General features: G+C 36.6%; 1 protein-coding gene across 1 annotated transcript in view; it reads right to left on the bottom strand.

Annotated features, from left to right (window-relative positions):
- LOC113061857 (semaphorin-3C-like) overlaps positions 1 to 25,615 on the bottom strand; it is a 53,755-nt gene that overhangs the window by 11,156 nt on the left and 16,984 nt on the right. Inside the window, exons 3-12 of the mRNA XM_026231332.1 lie at positions 14,110 to 14,270; positions 13,407 to 13,469; positions 11,444 to 11,563; positions 7,705 to 7,795; positions 5,458 to 5,577; positions 4,779 to 4,921; positions 4,461 to 4,575; positions 3,176 to 3,245; positions 1,750 to 1,894; positions 444 to 666 (exon numbers count right to left, since the gene is read on the bottom strand). Of these exons, the coding sequence (XP_026087117.1) occupies positions 444 to 666; positions 1,750 to 1,894; positions 3,176 to 3,245; positions 4,461 to 4,575; positions 4,779 to 4,921; positions 5,458 to 5,577; positions 7,705 to 7,795; positions 11,444 to 11,563; positions 13,407 to 13,469; positions 14,110 to 14,270 (1,251 nt within the window). The remainder of the gene's footprint in view (positions 1 to 443; positions 667 to 1,749; positions 1,895 to 3,175; positions 3,246 to 4,460; positions 4,576 to 4,778; positions 4,922 to 5,457; positions 5,578 to 7,704; positions 7,796 to 11,443; positions 11,564 to 13,406; positions 13,470 to 14,109; positions 14,271 to 25,615) is intronic.

Genomic DNA, 25,615 nt, shown 5'->3' with positions numbered 1-25,615 from the left:
TATTTTATATAAGATTATAAGGAACATGGCTCTGGTATGTTTTGTATAATGTGAACTGTATGTTACGGTATGAAGCGGTATAACAGTCGAGTGCGTGCTTACTGCCATAATTTAATAAAGTGCAGTATAATTTTAAATTATTTTAAGTGAAATATAATTTAACTGACAAATCACTTTCAGTAAAATGTTATCAGTCAGGAAAACAAATTCCAACTTTTCTGCCTTTCTCATTTTTAAGTGGAAAGAGCTGTTTAGTCTGTTGAAGAGGTCAACAGGCAGTCAAGCAAAGCTAAGTGTTCCAGCTCCTTCCATAAACAGATTACATGAGGTGGTTGTTGAAATATATTGTGGAACATTTGAACTGGCGGTTATGACTCGGACTGGTTTCATTTTTAGAATGGCCATTTATTTTTCTTAAGATTTGTCATAGTGCGGGGTTTTACCTGTGCCCAGGAATAGAACCTGGTAGTGTCCGTCCACAGCAGTGACCTGGTCCACAGCTATAGAGGTGTATTTATAATCGGCATGTGTCCGCACCACCAGAGGTTTCCTTCCGACCGGGTAGATGGGGTTAAACATGACGGGGTGATTCCTCACGAACGTCACCACATCATCTGGAAACTCTTTAGTGCTCTGGGTATGAGGGGTGAACGCGCCACCAGGACACTGACAGGAAGAGGAGAAAACGGTTTAAAGCTTAGACAATCGTGCTGTAGATTATGAAAGCTTTATCACATCAATTGGGTCTTTTGTCACTCAAACTAAAACTAATATTAGTTTTTGAGTTTTGTCTCAAGCGAATGTACGTCATTTTAAAAATCCAAGCATCAAGTGGGGAATAAACCCTTTGTGGCTCTTTAACATTACGCTGGCTGGACACATAATAATAATAATAATAATAATAATAATAGTTTAGTGTTGCATTAATAAAATTAAACAATTCTATATGTTTTTATGGAAAGTATTATGAAAGATTCTCATCTCATCATTTATTTGACAAATAAGTGACCATAAAAAGTCTTTCCAACAGGGGATAGACCTCAAACTACAAATTTCATGTAAATACTAAACTGGAAAAAAATGCTATATTTAAATAGTTTTGTTATATATTATTTTATAGTAAATTGTTTTTGTAAAATTATCATCTCTAAAAATATATCTCTTCTTCTAAGATAGAAGTTATTCTGATAATCCAAAACAGAAGCCAAATCTACCAATTCATGTCATTGAAAAAACGTATAAATACAAAATTTTTATTAAATGAATAAATGGCAATAAACGATATATTTAAGAAATATTTTTAAAATAATAAATACATATTTATAAACAGTAGTATGGTAATATTCTATATAGTAAAATATTGTTTAAAATGATCACATATGCATAAAATTTTTTTTAATTACCTTAATTATAAGCTTTTGTAACCACGGATTGACCAGAAAATAATGAGTGCAAATACTTAATCGATAACTCAACTTGAAAAACTATATTTTATATTATATTAATCAAATAGTACTATTCTATATAATTTTGGTAAAATATTATTAAAAGGCATCACAAAAATGACCTTGAAATATAAGCCTCACAGAGGATAGACCAGAAATAAAATGACTATTTCGGCAAACATATCTCACCTACAATTATTTGTCTTTTCAACTAAACTGTGTAAATTGCAAATATTTACTTCGTTTAATGGTGTTATAAACAGAGTGACTGTACCAAGGCAGGACATGAATGTGTGTGACTCACAGTTCCCGGTCGTGGGTATGGGATCCGGCCCTGGAAAGCCACCCACTGGAAGCTGGGTCCTTCCCTGTGCGCGAACGGTCCGTTGAAGACCGTCAGGATGTCGGCCATGTTGTACACACAGACAGCAGAACCTCTGAACACAGAACTGGATGAAATAAAACAAAACACACAGAGCTATTTAACATGAAGCAAAAGACAGTCGTGCACTTCCTTTCTAAGCATTTGGATGGAAGGGATGATGTAACATGGTTACACTGGAGACTCAATCCTCAGAGAGAAAAATGCCACATAAAGGAAAGGGGACACCACTTTGGTTACACTCTGGGATGAAGTGTGGTTTGGCTGGACATCCTAGATTTTTATCAGACAGCAAGACAGAATTTCTTTGTTTGGTCACAAAACAAAGGGAAAGAGACTAAATATGATGATTAATAACAGAGCATGGCACGGACAAAGAAGCTGTCGCTGTTTGTATTGGCCTCATTAGGAAAACCACACCGATTTAACGTGGATGGAGAATGAACCTCGGCTCAGAAACCTTGACCGAAATCTCACCTCATTTAACCACAACTCACGTACACACACGCCCCGACATACACTCGTTCAAACCCACCATAACAAACATATTGAAATGAACCATATCTGAACTCTTTCACATAATCAATGAGATAATCAATGAAGAGCATCTTTCTCTTGAGGAAGAAAAAAACAACAACTCAAAAAGACATTTCAACGTCCTAAACTGTGCTACAATCAAATGAACATTTCTTATCCAGTACTTCAAAAGTTAAATGATTGGAGTTATGCTTGTTGGTAGTGTCCAAATGTGCCGTTACTTTATAATCATTTTTAAAAGGGACATTTTTAGGGGCACTTTGGTCCTTTCTCTAGTTCCCTTTCTCTAGTAGATTAGCGTCAAGCAAAGGAGGAGTTTGGAAAAATTAATTGCTGAGCAAATCGTTCGGTAGTCGTTGAGCAAGTAAAAATAAATGCATATAAGACAATGAAAGTGTTTTGTTTTTTTTTACTTACATGCATGTCAACCTGTTGTTGGGGACTCCCAAAACCAAAATATGAACTTTTCATTATCCATAATAGGGGCACTTAAAAATAAATAAAATCACGCTGCATATTACACACTTTCTTGCTGCGTGACTGGCCAATTTAAATGATTCAGACCACCCAGATGTCCGTTCGTTTCAACACGGTGAAAAGCTGTCGCATGAACTAAAATTAGATATTTGTTTGTAAAGGAGTGACCGTTCCCTTCCTTTACCGCCTTCAGGTGTGATCACATTTTCCCAGAAACCCAGTCATCCCCTCCGCTCCAACCCTGTCTGACCTATACTTGGGAAATACACACACAAACATGCGCACGCATATACACACACATTAACAGTAAGCTCAGTATTGCTATTGGCTTTACCTTGTAGAGGTGAAAACTCCAAAGATGAGGAGGCCCTTTGGGTGGTCCGTCTCCAATAAAAACACATTCTCTGGAAGGAAGGAGACAAACACTCACTCAATAGCTGAACATCTGTCCCACAACATTGCTACACGGTTCTAGCTTGACCTAACGAGAATAAAACAGGTGCACGCGTGTAAATTCATCACAAGCTTTAACCCTCCAGTGTAAACGGTTTGTGCTGAGTGTTTTATGATCGTAAAAGGATTTTAATGAGGTGAAAAGCTAGACCCGTTGTTGGATACTGACAAACACCAGTTCATGGTTAATGACCAGTAATTATAGAAAGCTGTTTAACTAGAATGTGAAATTTGTAAGGCTTTTGATGGAGTGCTTTGGGTTAAATACAGGTTAAGAACTAACAACACCGTATCTAATTAGGGTACGATGGGGTTAAATGCCCCTTGGGATTCTTTTCTAGTCCTAATATATATATGGCAGTCAAATAAAATGTATATCTTGTTGCTGAATACAAATACAGAAAATATATGCATTGTATAAAAATAAATTTGTTTTTATTTTAACAATTTTAATTATAAAGGCAGCCTTTATATCGACTGGTACCGCTTGGGTACTTTATTTTAGTGATAAACATTATCAGAATATTTGAAGTCTTTTGATATCTAAGATTTTTTTTTTTTTTACATTTTCGGTAACATCCGGTGTGGATTAGATTACAGTATTTGTAACTAGATGTACTTTAATAACAATATATAACAATAGGAGTCTATGCAATGACCCCATTTACTGTAGATTTTGATGAGATGAGGAAATATATATATATATATATATATATATATTCAAATCTAGAAAACAGCAGAAATTCTTGAGTGAAGTGTAGGGTTAGGGGATATTAAATACAGTTTAGACGGTATAAAAACTATTGCATTTTGGCAATATCCCCATAAAACTTGGAAACTCAATGAGTGTGCGTGTGTGTGTGCATGTGTGTGTGTGCTCTTGTTTTTGTGACATATCGGAACATAACTCTGTATAATGACATGGGTATGACACAGGTCTTACAAGGAGAGGGTGACTTATGAGGACATGACCCATTCAAAACACTTCTAAACCACACAGAATGAGTTTTTTTTTTTGAAAAAAGTAAAAATGCACAAAGTTTCCTGTGAGGTTTAGAGTTGGTGAAGGGTGATAGAATATACAGTTTAGTACAGTATAAAAACCATTACGCCTATGGGATGTCCCCACTTTTTACAAAAACAAACGTGTGTGTGTGTGGTCTCACCGAGCTCATCAAAGTGGGTCTCTGTACCGTCCTCCTCTAGAACCGAACAAACCAGACGAGCCTTCAGAAATGTGGTCCACTTGTTCACCAGACTGCGTTGACCACCAGTGTCATTCTAAATAGAATGTACAACGACTTAAAATAAATCATTAATACAGTTATATATTATACGTTTCATATTAATGATGTTATTGTTTAAAAAAGATTGAGATCGCACTTATCAAATTCCTTAAAAAAAAAAAAGAACCTCCCCTGAACACGATTGTATAACTTGTAAACCGTGACAGATTGACATGATACTCGAACACACAAACTTACAGGGCAGACTCGAGCCACCATAGCGTGGATGTTCTTAGTGTTTCCACTACTGTCTGTCAGTCTCTCACGCAGGAAGAAGTAAAGCTTGGCGTCGTTTGGGTCTGAGCCGTCAGGAATCAAGTGTGCATCGATGAACACTGGCTCTAGTCAAAATAGAAGAACAACTACAGCTTAAACACTCAATTTGCTCTACGTCAACCACAAAAGAGAAATAAGTATAATTTCATGCCTGAAGAATCAAACATCTCTGCATGGTGCTAATGCCTAAGCTTATATGAAACACAATACAACTGCTGGTGAACTGAATGAAGAAAATCTCTCTCACAGATCCAGACCAAATATGCGTTTCATTGTGTATATTTGGATTGTATCACAAAGAACATAATGTGACCTTGAGAAAACCGTTATGCATGTACAATATGTTTTCATTTTCCTGGTGGAATCATCGTAAACCGATACTGAGTCTATCCTGTCTTCAGCGATTTCCTTTGACGTGAGCAAAGATGGTTTTTACTTTGTGGTTTGTTTATTATTAGACTGAAATGGCATGGAACATGAACATGTAATTTAATGCGTCACATAAATAATTATTTGTAGCTTCAAGAAAACATCATGCACAATTTTCTGGCAGAATAGTCATAATAATGCAGATGGATCAAATAAAATGTAGGGTTTGTACCGCTCAGCCATTTGGAGTTATGTTGGTCCGTCCTCACAGCGTTCCTTGTGGTCAGGCTCCTGAAGATGGCCGCGTCTGTCCCCATGAAGTCAATGTACATGCCAGAGAACAGCTCCTGATCTAACCACAAACACAAACGGGTCCTATAGATTTAGCATGTTCAGTGAAAATCTTTCCACATTTATATGACATCACATTACATTAGATTGTCATTTAGCAGACACTTTTTATTGTGCTAGATGTGGATTTTATCTTCTCAGATGAATAGTAAGGTTGGGGAATTAAACTAGGAAAGACAATAGATTAGAAAAGTTATCAGGATTCATTTTATGTAGTTAATGTGATTTTTAATTGTGAATTAGATTTCACATTCAGTTATTAATTAATAGTAGTGCTGCCAAACAATTAATCGCGATTAATCGCATCCAAAATTAAAGTATTTGTCTGCATAATATATGTATGTGTGCTGTGTATATTTATTATGTGTATATATAAATACACACACATGCACGTATATATTTCAGAAAAATGTTGTTTATATATTAAATATATGTATTTATAACATAAAGGACATGAATATAAATATAGATGTGAATACATGTAAATATTTTCAAAATATGGGTGTGTATTTATATATACATAATAAATATACCTACATAACACCCACATATATAATGCAAACAAAAAATCCAAATAAATTTCTCCTATAAGTTTTAATAAATTCAGTTCCTCATTTTAAATCTATTGATGTGGATGGAAATTAAATACATAATTAAATAATATAACTTTTCCATGTGTAAAATGTTTTTGCTTTAACATTTCTATGAATTTGCAGCGTCTATAATATTGTAATTCAATGTTATTAAAATTGCACTCTAAAAGAGGAAGTATAAATGATTTTGCTTGTGTTAAATGTCCCTTTCTGGCTATTGATTTATGAATCAATTACCCATAAAAAATAGAACTTATTTTCCAATGATTGCTTCACTGTGTTCACCAATCTGTTCCAGTTGTGTTTTATTAATCTCACTGAACAGATCGAAACTATTATGATGTCAACTCTAATAAATGCATTAATGTACTGTAGTTAAAACGTTTTTAAACATTTACTTATATGCGTTAACACTTTAAACTTTGACAACCCTGTTTAAAATACATTTTGTAAGCACACTGCATATAACGTATAAAAAAATGGCTAAAACACATCTGTCTGTTAAATACGAGATCTATGGATTTATTGTGGCTGTACATTTCTCTGCAGTGCGCTTTACTAATGACCTGCTCAAGTCTCCATTCCCCAAATCTCTCCTTCCTTTCATCAGTGCACCACTCTATCACTTCATCACTCCATATTGCTGGGCCCTGGGGTCGACGTGTGGATGGGGGCCAAGTGTATGATGGAAATTGTCAGACGGACATCAGACTGAGAAAGCTGTAGGCGGTCAAGTCAAGGACCGTCAGTCTTCGATGGCGTCTAGACAGTTAGGAACTGTTCTACTTAATGGAATAACCACTTAAAACTTTCTCTTACATACAGATGACTCAACAATGACCTATAATTTATATTTAGGTATACGTGTGTGCGTTTGTTTTTGTTTTGTTTTTTGTAGGCGAGTTTGTGTGACACATATAATTAGTTCTTATGAGGTAAAAACTGGGAGATGATGGCATGTGTGTTTCTGGGTAATTATAGTTAATTCAAATTAAAGCATTAAAAAGGGAAATTGAAGTAAACCATAAATTTGACATGAAATGATAGATTCCAAGGATACATTTTTTGTTTTCATTTAGTTTAACATTCCGCTAGAAGACTTTAACTAAAAATAAAATAATAATTTGAATAATAATACAAAAATGAATACACATTTAAGGAAAAATAATGACAAAAAAAAATAATTTGCAAACTATAATAGCGTTTCAGTGGTACTAAAATAACATTGCTGTGTTAATGTAGCAGTTGTAATGGCTCTCTGGTGTGTGAAAGCATGAATGTGTGTGTAATTTAGCCCATTGGATGTGTCAACAGCAACCCAACACCAGCTAGCCAATTACAGATCAAAGGATTATGGAGGCGGCACTGAGTGACCCAAAGTTGTCACGTCGGAAGGGGCCAGACAGCCACAAAATGTGGGTGTTTTTATGACACTATGGGGTCATGAACAATGAGATCATAGAGAAAGTCTTATAGTACGTGTCCGAGACAAAATGGCACCTGTGGATAAAGACACAAAAGACAGCAGCACTTACTGAGCATGACTGAGACGGTGTTGACTTGTGGGTTAAACGAGCATCTTCCTTTCCCTGACTCTGCTCGGGAAGAGATTTGGAAGACTTGCTCCTGCCAATGACACCAAAAACACAAAATCTCTCATTTCACCCAAACTATTACTGTGATATCAACAATTTCAGATAAACCTGTCCCTAAATGGCACACAAAACCAAAATGGACTTAGTCCCTATATGTTGGTCTTCTTCTAATCAAATCATATGCTTTATAAATATATATGACTGACATATGCTGTTATCATTGTATCCCATTTACCATCATCAAATCTATTCTCAACTTTCAGCTTGATCCGGAATGTTTCGCAGCCAATCTATATAAAAAGATTTCTGAGTAATTTCCTAGCACTCATTAGTGCAGTGGTTCTGGCTTTTTTCTGATTGGTTGGACAGACTTGCTCGAAGGCTTCCAGGTTTCCGACTATCAGACCAGTCTATCCTCTCCTTTGGTTTCATGATGTTGGCCAGTTACATGAAGTGAGAGAAACCAGAGACGTAGAGAGCCTCCGTCAGGACATACAGCCACTGGTGGAGGATCTTCTAATTTGTCATGGGAAGCATGTATTCATTAACTAATATATTGGCCCTTTACATCACACACAACTATAGGCAAAGATGTGAATCACATGGTGACTCCAGGGTGGCCCAGTCATTGTTGTCACAAAACTACTCTGCACACTTTTAAAGGTTACAGGTCACCCTATTGCAGTTTTCTTCTTCTGTTATAGTCCAGCTGGTGTGTAGCCAAGAGAGATGGACACAGACGGAGGACTGAGAGAGGAAAATGCTTTTCAAACAAAAAAGAATTATAGAAAACAAGCTGTTGGACTCCGAATGACTAGTAGGGCTGCTTCTTGTCTCATCTGGCCTCGCCCTGTCTCTTCTGTAGTATTTTTTTCCTTTATTTTGTTTCATATAATCTGCTCTCATCTCATCTAGTTTTGTCTTGTTTTGTCTTCTCATCTCATCCAGTTTTGTTTTGTCTCATCACGTCTCATCTGCTCTCATCTCATTTAGTTTTGTCTTTTTGTCTCATCTCATCCAGTTTTGTTTTGTCTCATCACGTCTCATCTACTCTCATCTCATCTAGTTTTGTCTTGTTTTGTCTTCTCATCTCATCTAGTTTTGTCTTGTTTTGTCTCATCTCATCCAGTTTTGTTTTGTCTCATCACATCTCGTCTGCTCTCATCTCATCTAGTTTTGTCTTGTTTTGTCTTCTCATCTCATCTAGTTTTGTCTTGTTTTGTCTCATCTCATCCAGTTTTGTTTTGTCTCATCACATCTCGTCTGCTCTCATCTCATCTAGTTTTGTCTTGTTTTGTCTTCTCATCTCATCCAGTTTTGTTTTGTCTCATCACATCTCATCTGCTCTCATCTCATCTAGTTCTGTCTTGTTTTGTCTTCTCATCTCATCCAGTTTTGTTTTGTCTCATCCATCTCGTCTGCTCTCATCTCATCTTGTTTTGTCTTGTTTTGTCTCATCCAGTTTTGTTTTGTCTCATCACATCTCGTCTGCTCTCATCTCATCTAGTTTTGTCTTGTTTTGTCTTCTCATCTCATCCAGTTTTGTTTTGTCTCATCCATCTCGTCTGCTCTCATCTCATCTTGTTTTGTCTTGTTTTGTCTCATCCAGTTTTGTTTTGTCTCATCACATCTCGTCTGCTCTCATCTCATCTAGTTTTGTCTTGTTTTGTCTTCTCATCTCATCCAGTTTTGTTTTGTCTCATCACATCCCGTCTGCTCTCATCTCATCTAGTTTTGTCTTTTTGTCTCATCCAGTTTTGTTTTGTCTCATCACATCTCATCTGCTCTCATCTCATCTAGTTTTGCCTTTTTGTCTCATCTCATCTCGTCTGCTCTCATCTCATCTTGTTTTGTCTCATCCAGTTTTGTTTTGTCTCATCACATCTCGTCTGCTCTCATCTCATCTAGTTTTGTCTTGTTTTGTCTTCTCATCTCATCCAGTTTTGTTTTGTCTCATCACATCCCGTCTGCTCTCATCTCATCTAGTTTTGTCTTTTTGTCTCATCCAGTTTTGTTTTGTCTCATCACATCCCGTCTGCTCTCATCTCATCTAGTTTTGTCTTGTTTTGTCTCATCCAGTTTTGTTTTGTCATCACGTCTTGTCTGCTCTCATCTCATGTAGTTTTGTCTTGTTTTGTCTTCTCATCTCATCCAGTTTTGTTTTGTCTCATCACATCCCGTCTGCTCTCATCTCATCTAGTTTTGTCTTGTTTTCTCTCATCCAGTTTTGTTTTGTCATCACGTCTTGTCTGCTCTCATCTCATCTAGTTTTGTCTTTTTGTCTCATCTCATCCAGTTTTGTTTTGTTTCATCACGTCTCATCTACTCTCATCTCATCTAGTTTTGTCTTGTTTTGTCTCATCTCATCCAGTTTTGTTTTGTCTCATCACGTCTCATCTGCTCTCATCTCATTTAGTTTTGTCTTTTTGTCTCATCTCATCCAGTTTTGTTTTGTTTCATCACGTCTCATCTACTCTCATCTCATCTAGTTTTGTCTTGTTTTGTCTCATCTCATCCAGTTTTGTTTTGTCTCATCACATCTCGTCTGCTCTCATCTCATCTAGTTTTGTCTTGTTTTGTCTTCTCATCTCATCCAGTTTTGTTTTGTCTCATCACATCTCGTCTGCTCTCATCTCATCTAGTTTTGTCTTGTTTTGTCTTCTCATCTCATCCAGTTTTGTTTTGTCTCATCCATCTCGTCTGCTCTCATCTCACCTTGTTTTGTCTTCTCATCTCATCCAGTTTTGTTTTGTCTCATCACGTCTCATCTGCTCTCATCTCATCTAGTTTTGCCTTTTTGTCTCATCTCATCTCACCTCACCTAGTTCTGTTTTATTTTGTCTAGTCTCATATCACTTTATCTCCTCTCGGTTCTCATCTATCGCCTCATTTTCTCTTCTAACTCTTCTCGTTCTGATAATCTTTACTCATCTCATCTAAATTTCTTCTCTTTTAAACTTTATGTATTCCCATCTTGTGTAGCAGCTTGTCAGCTCTCATCCTATCCCATCTGGTCCTCATTTTTTCTTGTCTCATCTCATTTTGCCTGTCCTTATCTCGTCTCTTGTCTTGCCTTGTTTTGTTTCATCTTGCTGTGTCTCTTTACTTTATTTCTTCTCTTGCTGTCTAAAGTCTTCTCATTTCATGAAATCGTCTCATTTTGTAAATTCCCTCATCTCATTTTATCTCATCTAATCTAATTCTCCTTTAACTTTTTATTATGTATTCCCATCTCATGTCATCTCATCTGGTTCTCATTTATTTTTTTGTCTCATATCATCCCACCTGTCCTTATCTTGTCTTTTATTTCATCTTATCTCATTTTGTCTCAACATATCTCTTCCCTTTACTACTTATTTTTCTCTTCTATTATCATTTTAATCTTATCTTGTGTTTAACATTAAAGTTTACTGTTTTTCTCACTCTTTTAAACTCTATCTAACCTTATTCCCATGCTGGTGCAAATTGTCATGAGCTTTTTAAAGGATGTATGTTGAACTTTACAACTCAACAGTAGATTAAACACTTTTTTTTACCAGGAAATGGGGGCAATATGGGCCTACTGTCCATTTCCTAGTCCAGCATTTTAGAATTCTGAAACAAATGTAGTAAAATGAAGGTGAAACTGGGCTAGATCAGACTCAGTCTGACTGCTTTTCATTAGTGAGTGTAAACTGACCTCAGGACGCCTGCCACGGTTAACATATGCACACACTGGGCTGTAGGCTCCACTGCCGCAGATGAACAGATGAGTCCTGTTATAAGGCTGAATCACTCGTAAGAAGTTTCCACATCCATGCTGAGGAGAACAAAAGAGATAGATAATTGTTTTCATTCCTAAAAGTTATACTAAAATCTCTTCTAATGTAATTTTAAAGTCATTCGGTGCTACATAATTCTATTAGCAAGCTGATTCACTCTCTTCTTTCATTTCGGAAAAAGACAATGCCAGTTAAAATTAAGACAATTAATTTTGTTCCAGACCTGTAACTGAGGAAATAAAAGTTTATATAGGTCAGGAATTTAAGACCTAGCTTAGAATACAGGAATCCCAAACTAAAGTGGACGCCAAACCGACTGCACATGATCCAGTCCTAAGAAAGAGTGAGAGAGGGATGAGTACAGAAAGAAAAGAAGCGCCAGGGGAGCAGTTAGGAACTTGGCGAAGTGTGTCAAAACAGCAGCTGCATGAGCTCTCGGTTAGCTTGTGCGCACGCAGGTCCTTCAAGAGCAACTCCAGAAAAATAACAGCAATTCCAATAGCACACACCCAACCATCCACTCCTCCCCTTGATCTCTTTCACATGTTTGTCATTACTAGTTCTGTGGCACATATCAACATTATCCTCTTCTGGCTTGTATTCACTACTAGATTTATGGTATGTAACCTTTTTCTTCCGCAGAGGCAAAAAGACATCTTGACAGCTTACGGTTCACGTACAGATCAGGAAGAATTAACAAGAAAGAGCTCCATAAACACGTCTTAATATCATTTACAGCTCTCTTAAATAAACCCCTCAGTCTTTCCCAAATGATGCAGATGGATTCGGATGATGTGAGGTCATGCGCTGCCGCTCCTGTGGCTACAGGTCCTGTCAGGGGAGAGGGATGGGGTATACCCCTGTGAGGGGAGAAAACCTGACAACCTGACAAGAGGCAGTGCTGCAGATCCGTAGATACAAATAAAACGTCCAAGGAAATGTGTGGCACAGACCCTATAGTTTAAACACAGAGGAAAACAGACTGTAGGAAAGGCTCAAACACAAATATTTGTCAGAAGCAACTCTGCAGAAGCTGCATATATCACCATTTGACACGGTGCTCTGTACCCCCGCCTTTTTCTTCTTCTTTTTATTAGTGAAATATTACCCAGATATTTTTCGCAGGATTCATCTTGATAGTATACACATCCATAATGTGTAGTAAATTTAAACTGAGCAATGAACATTAAATGGTTCATTTTTTTTCACTCATCTCAATGTTAAGAAATCCAACGATTTCGAAATTCTACATTTGCTCTATTTTCCAGTTACATGCAATTAAAATATACAATACCTAATTTCATATTTGAGGGCAGTACACATGTAAATGAGTGCCTTTTTCATATGCACATGATCCTTTATGGTGTGGGGGGTGTGAAGTACAATATTTATCTTTGGTCAGTTGAGAACTTTGGTCCGTCCTGCATTTATTTTGTTTAAACGTGTAGTTGATGACAGAGAAGGTGTGACCTCCCACTGCGCTTCAGACAACATCTTTTGCTCACGGGCACTGGGGCAAGAGCCATCTGTTTCTGATCCAGCCATGACTGTGAGAAATTGGAATAATACAATTATTTTTTGAATAAACTCATGCATCTGTTCCTGATCCAGCCATGACGGTTCAAATTTGAGGACTAAACACTGATTTAAAATCAGCTCATGCTTGGTACTCTTTTGATTGATTTGGGCCAAGTTTAATTAATTGCTGTGATTGTAGGGAGAATAATGCATGTGAAAACAGCTCACTGGATGATCACTTCACCAAGCAACAGACAAACAGGAGTCGAATCAAGAATGCGTCTGCTTTCACCGTGAAACAGAGGCATAAAAGATCTGGCCAACCATAACATGCCAGGAGTTTAAAAGTGTCAATGTTCTTACTGTGGGGTCTTTGCCAGCCATCTGACACTCCTCGACCTTACTAGTGGATGCCGGCCAGAAGATCTGAGAAAAAATAACAGGACAGCGATGAGAAAATTGCAAATGTGGACAAATGAACATTAGATATTAGGTTTTTTAATTTGTTTGACTGACAGATAAATACTTTAAAGTAATACTTTTATTCAGCAAGAATGCAGTACATTGATCAAAATCATTTTTTTTTCTGTCATCAACAGCCCCTCTCACCTTTTCATTATAAGCACATGGAGGAACACCCTGGACATTCTGTAAAATTCTTCTTTTTGCAATAAATAACAACTTTAAAGCCTAGTAGTTATTTAGCAAAGCTCTTAAAATAGACACAAATCATGCTGTTTTGTACTCTGATTTAGGTGGGGCTTTTTACTGGTGAACTCGTGATTGGGGTTGAGCCCGCCAGGATAGATGGGCAGCATAAAAGGCACTGGAATGTAACAAATCTCTGAAGTTTTGCCAGCCTTAGCTAGAAGAGGAAAGATAAACTTCCATAATTTTTGCCAGTTGTCTTCAAGCTGTCTCCTCAAAAGCCAACACTGTTTAACCAAACTGCAAGTCTCCCATTAGTCAAACGTGAAGGAAAGAAATGTGGTCACCATTGGTTTCTACCACTGTTGTGCTACATTTCATATTGATATACAGTAGCGAGGTTTGACTGCTCTCTTACCTTTAGCAGGGTCTGGCTGATGTTGTTGATGTCCATCGAGAGGACATGGTCTTTGCAGCCCACGTACATACGGTCTTGATCTTCGTCCATGAAGAGGATCCTATAGTCCATGGCCTTCTCAGACAATGTGTAGTGCTCAAAGGACTGGGTTTTCTGTAATTCTGTAATGCAGACACAAACATGTACTTTGCATTTGTTTACTTGCTGAACCCCATTCTTATTCCAAAACACACACACACACACTTTTGCTCTCACAAAGGTGTTAGGCCCTTCAACATACCATCAAAGTCTGTTTAATGAAGCCCAGACTCATGAATATTCATTGTTGTTTCTCATTAGTCATTCACTAATGTATAGAGAAGTGGAGGCCACATTGATACCCTCCTCTTCGTCTTTATCCATTTTAACACTCGTTTTAAAACCATCCCTTCTTATTTTTCTCTTCAATGACCGGACAACTCCCTCTAGTCCCAATTGAAGTCACATTTCTCTTATATACAGCCACTTTCTTTTAACGTTTCTGCTTTTCATCTTTAAATAAAGAGACGTCTGAATTAAGTACCTGCCAAATAGGTTTGTATATTCACCAAGCTGCCTATAAACACAAAACCTGTTCAATTCCCACCTTCCTTAATGGATCCAAAGACAAATAACTGCATCCATGGCTTCCCGTTTAAACCAGCACGTCCAAAGCAGCGTTGTGCAAGAATTCAAGAATGTATAATAATAAAACTAAGATACATTTAAAACATTATAGTTTAACCTACATTAGCATACATTAAGTTTTAGAGATTTTTCATACTTTAGTCCTGTCAACCATTCAATTTATATTCATTTTGCCATACAGCACAATAATTTTCCATCAAATTGTTTTCAGAAAATGTTATACATAAATATTAACATCAAAATTAGCCTCTATATTGAATATAATATATTGATTAATTAGGGTATTCTCAGAAATACCACCATGAAAATTACTGAAAATTAATGTCTTAAATTTAAATAAAGCACAAATTTCTGCTGGTGGCATTTTAAAGTTATAAATAATGTTAAATACATGATTTAATAAATTCTTAAATATTACCCGCTATATCACACAAGTACCATTGCAGGCTGTATATTGTGTATTTGGCGATACACAGCCATATCGCACTGTAATATTATGTTTACACAACAGTTTTGATGGCACAAGTGTGTAAATGCATAAGAAACCACAACAGAGCATCTTTAAAAACCATCTTTTTTGGGGAACTTTTCCCACCATGGATTCAAATCTTTCAAATCTCATGTTGGCAGTTTAACAGCTTCGAATTAAAATGTAATTTTTTTTTTTACAAATGTAAAATTCCGTAATTTAAAAGACATTCTAATTATTCTTAGATTTAAAGGGACTAGCTCACAAGATTAGGTGGAGATCCCCCAGGTTCTCTGAACAACATTGACAGTAGACAGCATGTCTCAGCAGACTATTATGGGATTATATTGGTGGAGAGGGCCTTGTCAAACTTGTCATTCTAATGTAGCTTTAATAAAGAGATGTGCAGAAGGCAACAGATTACATCAGCCAGGCTTCAAAGCGCCACCGATAGCATCTCAGTAAGATAAGAGTGGCGTTATTATTGCTCAAAGAACTCATCAGGGCAAAATTGAAATGAGTGCATGAGAACTAGACAGAGGGGAGTGAAGACATAACGTTGTAGAAGAAATGGTCGAGAAAGCATGTGAGGAAAGAAGTATTCAATAAAATACCTCAAAAGTGGGAGCAAAAGCGAGAAATCCCACTTCTGGTTAGGTTTCAGCAGACTAATTAGAAACATGCATCCCTCTGTAACCTCAGACAGAAATCACAAAATCCCATTTCACCCCATTCAGCTGACTCATGCCATTTAAAGACTTTCATAAAGCTTTTCTTTTTCGAATAATTGTGTAGTTAGGTGAGCCTTTCATTTCAGCACTTTTCAGCTTCTGTTTCAGGTTCTGTCCAATATAAAAATGCTGTGTTGCCCAAATGTTCAAAAGTAACTTCAGGTTAAGTGTCTTTCTTGACGTGTGTGCAGCACAAAATATTTCCCAGATGTTAAATTCTTCGTAATGGCAGCTTTTATAATGTAATAAAAGTCTTTACTCTCACTTTTGATCAATTTCATGCATCCTTCTGGAGTCAAATTCTTAATTTTTATTTAAATTTTTTTTGTGTGCCATTGTGTAGAATATGACTTTAATATTTTCTTTCTGTCTATAATAATTCCTAATATGTATTTGAGACAGTGTTTGTTAGTCTACATGTGGGAAAGTAAAAGACAGCACAGTGGGAAACGTTCACAAGATCTTCCCATCCACAGATAAATGGACACGCGTTCCGCCTCTCAGGAGGATTCTGTGGTGTTTTGTGTCCGCCTGTCCTGACCCCTGAGCCCTGAAAACATGAATCATACTTAGTTACTTAGACTCACATCTATGTCAACATTCCCAACTGACAGGTGCTATCACACCTGCTAATAACGCGATTAGGGAAAATAATGTTGTTTATTTCATATTTGGGTTTCCATGAGGGGATACAACAGAATGATTATCTAATTTACGCTAAATGTAAAATAAAATTTGACATAAGTTCAAAGGTCACTTAGCGCATTTCTCAGTGAGGGCAGACAAGGGGCAACATGCTGTGCACTAAAACTTAACACTTCAGTGAAAAATGTGAAAGTGTAGGCCTATACTTTTGAGTGACTGTAGGGAAGACTGTAATTCCAGTTTTGTAATTTATTTATTATATATATAGAAATGTCAATTGAAAAATAACAGCAACACGGTGTGCGTTTAAAAAAAAAAATACAAAAAAAAAGACATTGGCTTAAATAACCAACTATCTGTATTACTAATACACTGAAATTAACTACTATAAAACTGAAGGATGCATTCAAAACCCAAAATGTATATTTTCATATTACGCATTTTTCTAGGCAGATTTACTCTAGATAGCTTAAGTTGGATCGTGCTTATGCATGTTTTCAAATTGTGCCAAGTCAGTTGGACTGGGAACAAGGCTTTGACTGCATTAATGGAGAACATTAATCTTTTTGTTGATGAGCCACTGAAGTGTTAATTTGGCCCTGTATTTGAAATCATGAACTTTCTCTCAAGCTGAAGGGTGCACCTCACAGAGCAACACTGATTGTATCACACTGCAAGAAAGCTTGACGGCCTTAATCAAAATGAGACTTAATTAGGGTCTGAATGATTTTGAAAAGTGTTTTCATATGCCATGTGATTTTGCAGTATGACAAATAGGATTACATAATATATATGGGTCAATGACTAATAAGAACGTGCATAATAATAAAACAAGAAAAATTCAGTTTAACATGATGGCCAGCGTTCTTGTCCCAGTGTTGCTTTCTTGTGAAAAAGCATTAGTGGTAGGGATTTCCAGTAATTCTTCTGAAGGTTTACATCAATACTGTTCAAAATGATTTTATTAGGGGGAAAAACATATGAGCTATTTATGGAGTTATTAACTCAAGTGATTAGTTCAAAAACATGGATTTCTTCCAAAGTTCATTGTTAAGGTGTGGTCACTTTTGCCATTGCTCTGCAAAATTAAGTTGGTTAAATCCAGTCATCTCAATAGGAACTGTAGCAATCGAGAGATTTGCATCAGGACAAAAATGTTTTCACTCGCTTATAATTTGGTTACATCAATTTGCCGCACTGACCAAAAATAAAGCTGCTAGTTTTTATTTAAAATTGACTTCTGTGTGCGCTGTGATTCATAAACTGCTGTGCTATTGACAGTGGGGCAGTAGTCCTTTTTTGAAAATTCGTCTGAAATGTGACAACAACAAAAGTTAATTGGGCTAATAATTGGCAATATTGTTTCCAAAAGGTAAGTTACTTGTTGATTGAACTATTGCATAGAAACATCATATTTGCTTTGTATACAGTGACTAAACATGACGTTACTAACGATACAGTATATTGCAATAGTGTGTTCAGCGACAATGCAAAACTGAGCAAGTTATCAACTCACTATCCTGTACTTTCTCTCATGTGTTTAGCATTGGAAGGTGGTTTGTTTCGATGATGGGATGAAAATTCCATTGTATATTTTTCAGCATTTTATGTTTTATGGAAGTATAGTTAAATGCTACTGTTCATTTCCATTCGTTTTTTCAGAAGCTTCACTGTCGACGAAAAGATTTCAACACCCAAAAACTGAGTATTTGTTGTGTTTTGTGAATAAATGAATGACTCCAGACTCAACAGTCCAAAAAATGGGAATCACGTCAGGGATCTATCTACACACAGCTCAAGCAAATGCCTGGAGAACCTAGTCATCAGCGAAAGGGAATTACAAACCACATAAGGATTTTTGTAAAGGTCAACCACAATTTAAAGCATATAATTAATTCAAAAACATAGTTTAGTCCAATCATGACTACTGTCAAGAGACTATTAATGAGGGTCCTGATCTCAGTGTGGATAAAAGATGAAGAATGCATAGTTGTGCTACATCGTTGAAAGTTGGCAGACATCAACCCAGACGAAAACTTTGAGTTCGACTGCTTCCAGAAATCAAACTCACTGTCAAATATCAAAAGCGGCACACATGATGAATATGAAGCAAATCAAAACCATTTTCCATACTTTAAAGTTTGATATGTAACTTTAAACCCCAGGCTAAATCACGTCAATAGGGCTTTTGATAATGAATACATTTTGTTTGTGATATTCCCCCACATAGTATTAGTCATGGGCTTGACCACATTCCTGCATGGTTGAATCAGGAAAATCAACACGAAGATGTTCGTCACACATTCTAGTAGGATCAATCCTGGAGGAGACATGCTGGGTGTTGCTTTGTAGCTACAGTTGACCATGACATGGCTAGTGTTGTTTGCCCAGTAGGGTGCTCTTTAAACTGGCGATGGTGTGGTGTTCTGGAAGGGTTGTCTTGAGAAGAAGAGCTGGGAACGTTTTTGTAGAAGTGTTATGTCTAGGCCTTTTCCTGAGCACTTAAGTGGTTTGATATTCGATATGTGGATAAGTCGTTTATGAGCTTGTGTAGTCAAAACCGGAAACTACTACAGTTTGCCTCGTTTTAAATTAGCTGTGAAAGGAACCGAGCTCTTCCATTGCTGAAAGCATTCAACTACAGTGGAATGAAATGCACAAGGAAGATGATGAGCAATGCAAACAGTTTGGTAATTAATCCACAATGGGTAATTCCAAAACAGAGAGGCAGGAAACACACGTATGGACTTAGTAGACTCCATTAGCAATGTGAACAAGATGATCTTTTTCAGACCTTTAATATGAGCAAGCTTTGAGCAGCCAACCAAGAGATGAACTCAGAACCTCAAGTATGCTATCTTGTTATAGATGAGCATCCTGTTCCTCATTCCACTCACGACCTTTTTGTTTTCATTTATTCAGCGCAGTGGAGCAGAACTGGAACAAAGCCTTTTTGTGCTAAGAAACTTCTTGAACATCCATTATTAAATGGCAGGAGAGGGCTATGGGTCTCGATCTGCTCAGAGGAGACCATAAAGACATGCAAGACCACGTTTGATCCTAAAAAAGAAGCATCCAGAGAAATCCATACTGGATGTACAGGGCACAAGGTTACAAGATTAAAGAAACGCTGGTAGGTTTAAGAGTTTAATGAGTACACATTCACCTTGACATGGATCAAATAATCCATATTTTTTTGCTAAACCCATTACCAGCCCATTGTTGTCAATACTGGCTTTGCTTTGTTCATGAATCCACTACAATGACAAAAATTGATGGATGCTTAAACCAAGATAAAATTAAGTAAATAAGTTGGTCCCGTCAAATAAACAAATACAAATATCAGCTGTCACATTCCAATTAATTTAGCTTTATTAGACAATTGTAGAATTTTTTTTTGAATAAATATGTTGATGGCTAGTTCTGGGATATACAGTGGCTTATGGAAATATTCCATACATCCATTTATATTACTAAGTCAAGTCTGCTTTATTGTCAATTCTTCCACATGTACAGTACATACATACAGAGAATTGAAATTGCGTTACTCTCAGACCCTTGGTGCATAGAGATAACACTAACAGTAGAGCATAAAAATACAGATACAGATAATCAAACCTAGTGCAGAATATGTGTGGGGAAATATTTCGCCTTGACATAAAATTCCTGTAGACTGTATTTCACTTACATTTGAAAAATTCAGTGTTAAATGTGACTGCACATCTGGTTAATTTTAAGCTGTTTTATCAAAAAATCTGAACTCTTAAGTGGTTGCACATCTTTTGTCAAGTTGCATGATTCTGGATATGATTTTATTTTACGCGTGGAATGAAGTTGAAAACAACAACAAACTCGTAAATGTGAGTAAATCAATCTAATGCATTAAATGGAATGTGAATTGGCCTGGTGAGAATATCATCAGCTTCTTAGAGCTGGTTAACAGAATAGCATCAGTCTGTAAGCCTTACAAGGAACACGTTTGCTCTTGGAAAGATCATAAAAACAGATTCCTAACAGCTGAGCACTTTTATAAGAGAAGCTGAAATGATTTTAAAGTCATGGTGCCAAATGTCTGGTTTAGGTTGCCCACTAATATCACTCTGAAGCGCTGCATGCGCCTCCGTCTTGACTGCCAATGCTTTAACCAAAAATCAGCCTGCCTTCAGATTATAATCACTACTACTGATTTCAGACCTGAGCTCAGATTTTCCATGTAATTTGAAAGTACAACAAAGTAAATCAATCTAACTGGCAGCCGTAACATATTTAACCAGACTGTATGAACAACCTTGTTTCTGCATTAAAACAGAAACAAGGTTGAAAATTTATTTTTTTGTTATTTTTATATGTTACTTGAGGCATACTTATAATGTTAATAATGTGTGGTTGTTGTTTCTTTTTATACAAAAAACAAATATGTGGAAAAATTATTATTTTCAACCCTCATTTTGACCCTCTGTCTAAAATGACCTGTTTTAAGGGGCGGGGCCTTCAAGGCTTGTCAGGAATTTACCACTGTTATGATTGGCTAACGTCATTGCCCCTCGCTATAGCATGTGAGTGTTTTGACAACATAATAAAAACAAACAAAAAAACCTGCACTTTGATCTAGTAACGCTTCATCTTTCAACAAATTATTTTTTGTGAGCTCTCCATGACACTGTGCCTAATTTACAAAATGAATGAGAAACAGAGCTTACTCTTTTTTTGTTATTATTATTTGTTTTCATTTTCGTATGTTTATCTATGGCTGAGAGGAGAATCTCAAGGCAATCACATGAGCTCTGCTGTCTTCTTTCCTATTGGCTGTCGCTCCCGAAAGTCAAAGTCTCTGCTAGTGTGAACTCCGCTTTAGTGCGCGCTTCTATTTAATCGCATCACTTCATTGTTCAGTACATACTATTCAGTCTTTTCACTTATAGCTTTTCTACATTCGGTGCAACCCTAATTAAAAATAAGCTATCCACTTGTTCCTTAAGCTGGGAATATTCTGATATCTTCTGTGTACTGTATCCAGTGTAGACAAGATAGCGGCAGTGATTGTCATCTCTATTTGCTTTTGATGCAACGTGACACATTTAGCGTGATCAAGAGCCGTTAAGAGAGTGAATGCAAGTGGGCGTGGTCTATGATGAGAAGTACACTATTCATCAATGTCTTGCTCTGGTGATAGTGTTTATGCAAATGACTGCGCCCAGGTGACGTCACCTTGACCCCTGGATCCAAAAACGAATAATTTTTGGAGCTAGATTTAAATAATTGCTTTCTTTATAATGAGGAGGACATTTTAAATTATGAAACTCTTATGCCAGATGAAGAAAGCAGATTTTTCATGTCTTGATCCCTTTAAGATGCATTGAGATTGAATATGAAAATATAATTTTGTTACATATTGTGAAACATTTTTATATTGGTTGCAAATATTTAGATTTAGACTTTATTAAAATTTCTTGACAGCCCTAATTTATATTTTTAATTAATGAATAAATAATCTTATTAATCATACATATAAAAATTGTCTGTAAGAATACAATGTTATGCAAACATTTTGAATCGAACAATAAAAAATAAAAAAACTTGCATATATATACATTTTAGGACAACTCTGATATAAATTTGCATTTGTAAGCTAACTCACTCTCAGAATGTCAACGGATTATCAGGTCTCTAACACAACTAACACCATGTGGACAAACGATTGCATGAACCTGCTGAGAGACACTAATTGTAGTTCAAAACTCAAGCCAAAGCTTTCCAGGCTCCATTAACTTTTCTGTACAGGCTTAAGCTCCAACTACAGCCTCAGCTTTTGTTAACTTTTCCCCCTCATCGCCTGAAAGCTAAAAGCTGGTGTGCATAAATTAACTGTATGCAAATATAAAGGCAATGTCCCATTCATTCAGAAAGCTACTGGTGCCAGTGTTGCTGGAGCACCCAGAACTCATGTTCTTCATGAAGATGGAGTGCCTCTGGCCTTCAAGACATGACTTTAAACCCCTTTCAAAAGCTGCCGCTGTGTAGACAATAACATGGTTCTTTGGTTTGGTTCTGCATGGTTAAACTCACATAATGTGATGTGTAAGTGATTTCACACATACTCGTAGACTCCTAGCCTCTGTCTAGGCAACCGTATATGTCATCCTCATTAAAGCTCACAATATCTTTGGCCCTAGTTCAGTGGCATGATCTAAAATGTTGTAAAATGATTGGTACTTGCTAAAGTACCATTAGGGTTATAATCATATAATTAGGATTACAGTTTTTTTTTTTTTTTTTTTTTTTTACTTTTAAGCTTACGTATTTATATAGGTGCATCTTTTAAGCTTACGTAAATTAGAATGTCATAAAAAAGTTCACTTATTTCAGTAATTCAATTCCAATTGTGAAACTCGTGTATTAAATAAACTAATTCAGTCTGTGTGCACTGAATTAAAATCTTTGGTTCTTTTAATTGTGATTATTTGTGGCTCACATTTAACAGAACCCCACCAATTCACTCAATTCATCTCAACAAATTAGAATATGGTGACATGCCAATCAGCTATTCAACTCAAAACACCTGCAAAGGTTTCCTGAGCCTTCAAAATGGTCTCACAGTTTGGTTCACTAGGCTACACAATCATGGGGAAGACTGCTGATCTGATCACCCTTAACAAGGAGCCACAGACATTCATTGCCAAAGAAGCTGGCTGTTCACAAAGTGCTGTATCCAAGCATGTTAAAAGAAAGTTGAGTGGAAGGAAAAGTGTAGAAGAAAATGATGCACAACCAACCGAGAGAACCGCAGCCTAATGAGGATTGTCAAGCAAAATCGATTCAAGAATTTAAGTGAACTTCACAAGGAATGGACTGAGGCTGGGGTCAAGGCATCAAGAGCCATCACACAACTAGTTACATTTGTCGTATTCCTCTTGTTAAGCCACTCCTGAACCACAGACAAAGTCAGAGGCGTCTTACCTGGGCTAAGGAGAAGAAGAAATTGACTGTTGCCATTGGTTAAAAAAGTTCCTTTTTTAAGATAATAGCATTTCATTTAGAAACCAAGGTCCTAGAGTCTGGAGGAAGGGTGGATAAGTTGCTTGAAGTCCAGTGTTAAGTTTGGGCAGTCTGTGATGATTTGGGGAGCAATGTCATCTGCTGGTGTTGGTCCATTATGTTTTTTTGGAAACCAAAGTCACTGCACCCGTTTACCAAGACATTTTGGGGCACTTCATGCTTCCTTCTGCTGACCAGCTTTTTGAAGATGCTTATTTCATTTTTCAGCAGGATCTGGCAAATGCCACACTGCCAAAAGCACCATAAGTTGGTTAAATGACCATAGTGTTGGTGTGCTTGACTGGCCAGCAAACTCACCAGACCTGAACCCCAGAGAATCTATGGAGTATTGTCAAGAGGAAAATGAGAAACAAAAGACCAAAAAAGTACATGTACAGTAAATGAACATACTTTCCAGAACAATTTTTTGTTTTTTGAGATGCACCTGTATTTTGACATTGAAAAAGCTCTTTAATTAGTTTTATAACCAGTAGAAATTTTGGATTTTTGCCTTTTTAATATATTGCCAAATTCCTGGAGACATCATATTATAGAGACTTTGAAGAGAAAAAGAAAGAAAAAACGTAAAGGTTATTTTTTTTAAATTAAATAAAACTTGAAAAAATGTAAATAATTAGAATAGCTAAGATTACTTAATCTAAATCTGAAATAAAAATGCTATCTAAATACTGTGGGGTGGGGCGGGGGGGACAATACCACTGACTACGTTTACATGCAGCCAATAACCCGTTCAAAACCGGGATATTAGCAATAACCCGGTCGCGCACGGCCATGTAAACACCGGCAAAACCCGGATATGCTCATATCCCGGTTTTTAAAAACCGGGATATTATACCTGGGGTACCCCTTTTCTAACCCGAATATTTGGTCTTGTAAACGCGTTTCGGCATATCCCCATCAAAATGTGTGTTCTGCGCATGTTCTATTCGCAAGGAATCTTGGTCTTTTGAGTCTTTGGATACAGGAAGAAGAATCGGAAATGACGCATAGTGCGTTTTACGTCCAGACGCTAACCGTGCGTCGCTGTTTACATCGGGATATTGGCGACTGATTACACATTCCATGTATACAGGAGTAACTCTCTCTGCTCACGCATGTAAACGGGTTATCCCGAATGTTTCAGAAACCCAAATAGTGACCTTAACCCGACCATAACCCGAATTTTAACAGCATGTAAATAGTGATCGACCGATATTGGTTTTTTATAACCGATACCGATACCGATTATTTGTATGTTTATGTACCCGATAACCGATATGCAGAACCGATATTTATTTACTGTTATACTTCTGTTTCTGACAATTATTACAACACAAATGAGCTGAAAAAAAAACATTTTATTTATAACAATCACTCCCCCCTTGCAAACAAAAAAAAACAAACATTATATTTATACACAAATAAATAGAGGGGTCTGAGTCCAAAAAATTTAAGTGCACTGTTACTAAGTGTCTTTGTTTTAAAATAAAAGCTTTGATGAGGTAAAAAAAATAAAAACAGGTAAAAAAATAAAGCACAAAAATGATTCTAACATATTGGTGGGGGCGGGAGGGCTATTTAGGAGTGCATAGCTATTTACTCCCAGTTAAGAAGAACTAGGTTTTAGTGTAGAAAACAGAGTCTTTCAGCATTCTGACCTGTAAGCCTGCTTCCTTCAAAAATGTCATGCAGTGGCCGTGCTTGAGGCTTCCTGATCATCAACCCAGTCAGATGCTGAGCAATGTGAACGAACTTTTTTCCCGAGACTATATAAAGTTAAACAGCACTTGTCAGTTGGCATTTTATGATCTAGATTCAATCTAACGTTAGATCATGAAATGCCAACTGACAAAGTGCTGTTTGACTATAATTTAATCAACCGCGATCGCGCATGGAGATAATAAATAATTAATTTCCACAAAGCGGTATATGTAGCCTATATGTGTATTAGCGAAATAAT

The sequence above is a fragment of the Carassius auratus genome, chromosome 4, assembly GCF_003368295.1.
Source record: "Carassius auratus strain Wakin chromosome 4, ASM336829v1, whole genome shotgun sequence".
NCBI lineage: Eukaryota > Metazoa > Chordata > Actinopteri > Cypriniformes > Cyprinidae > Carassius > Carassius auratus.
The sequence above is the reverse complement of the archived record's forward strand: the minus strand, read 5'-3'. Positions and strand labels throughout refer to the sequence as shown.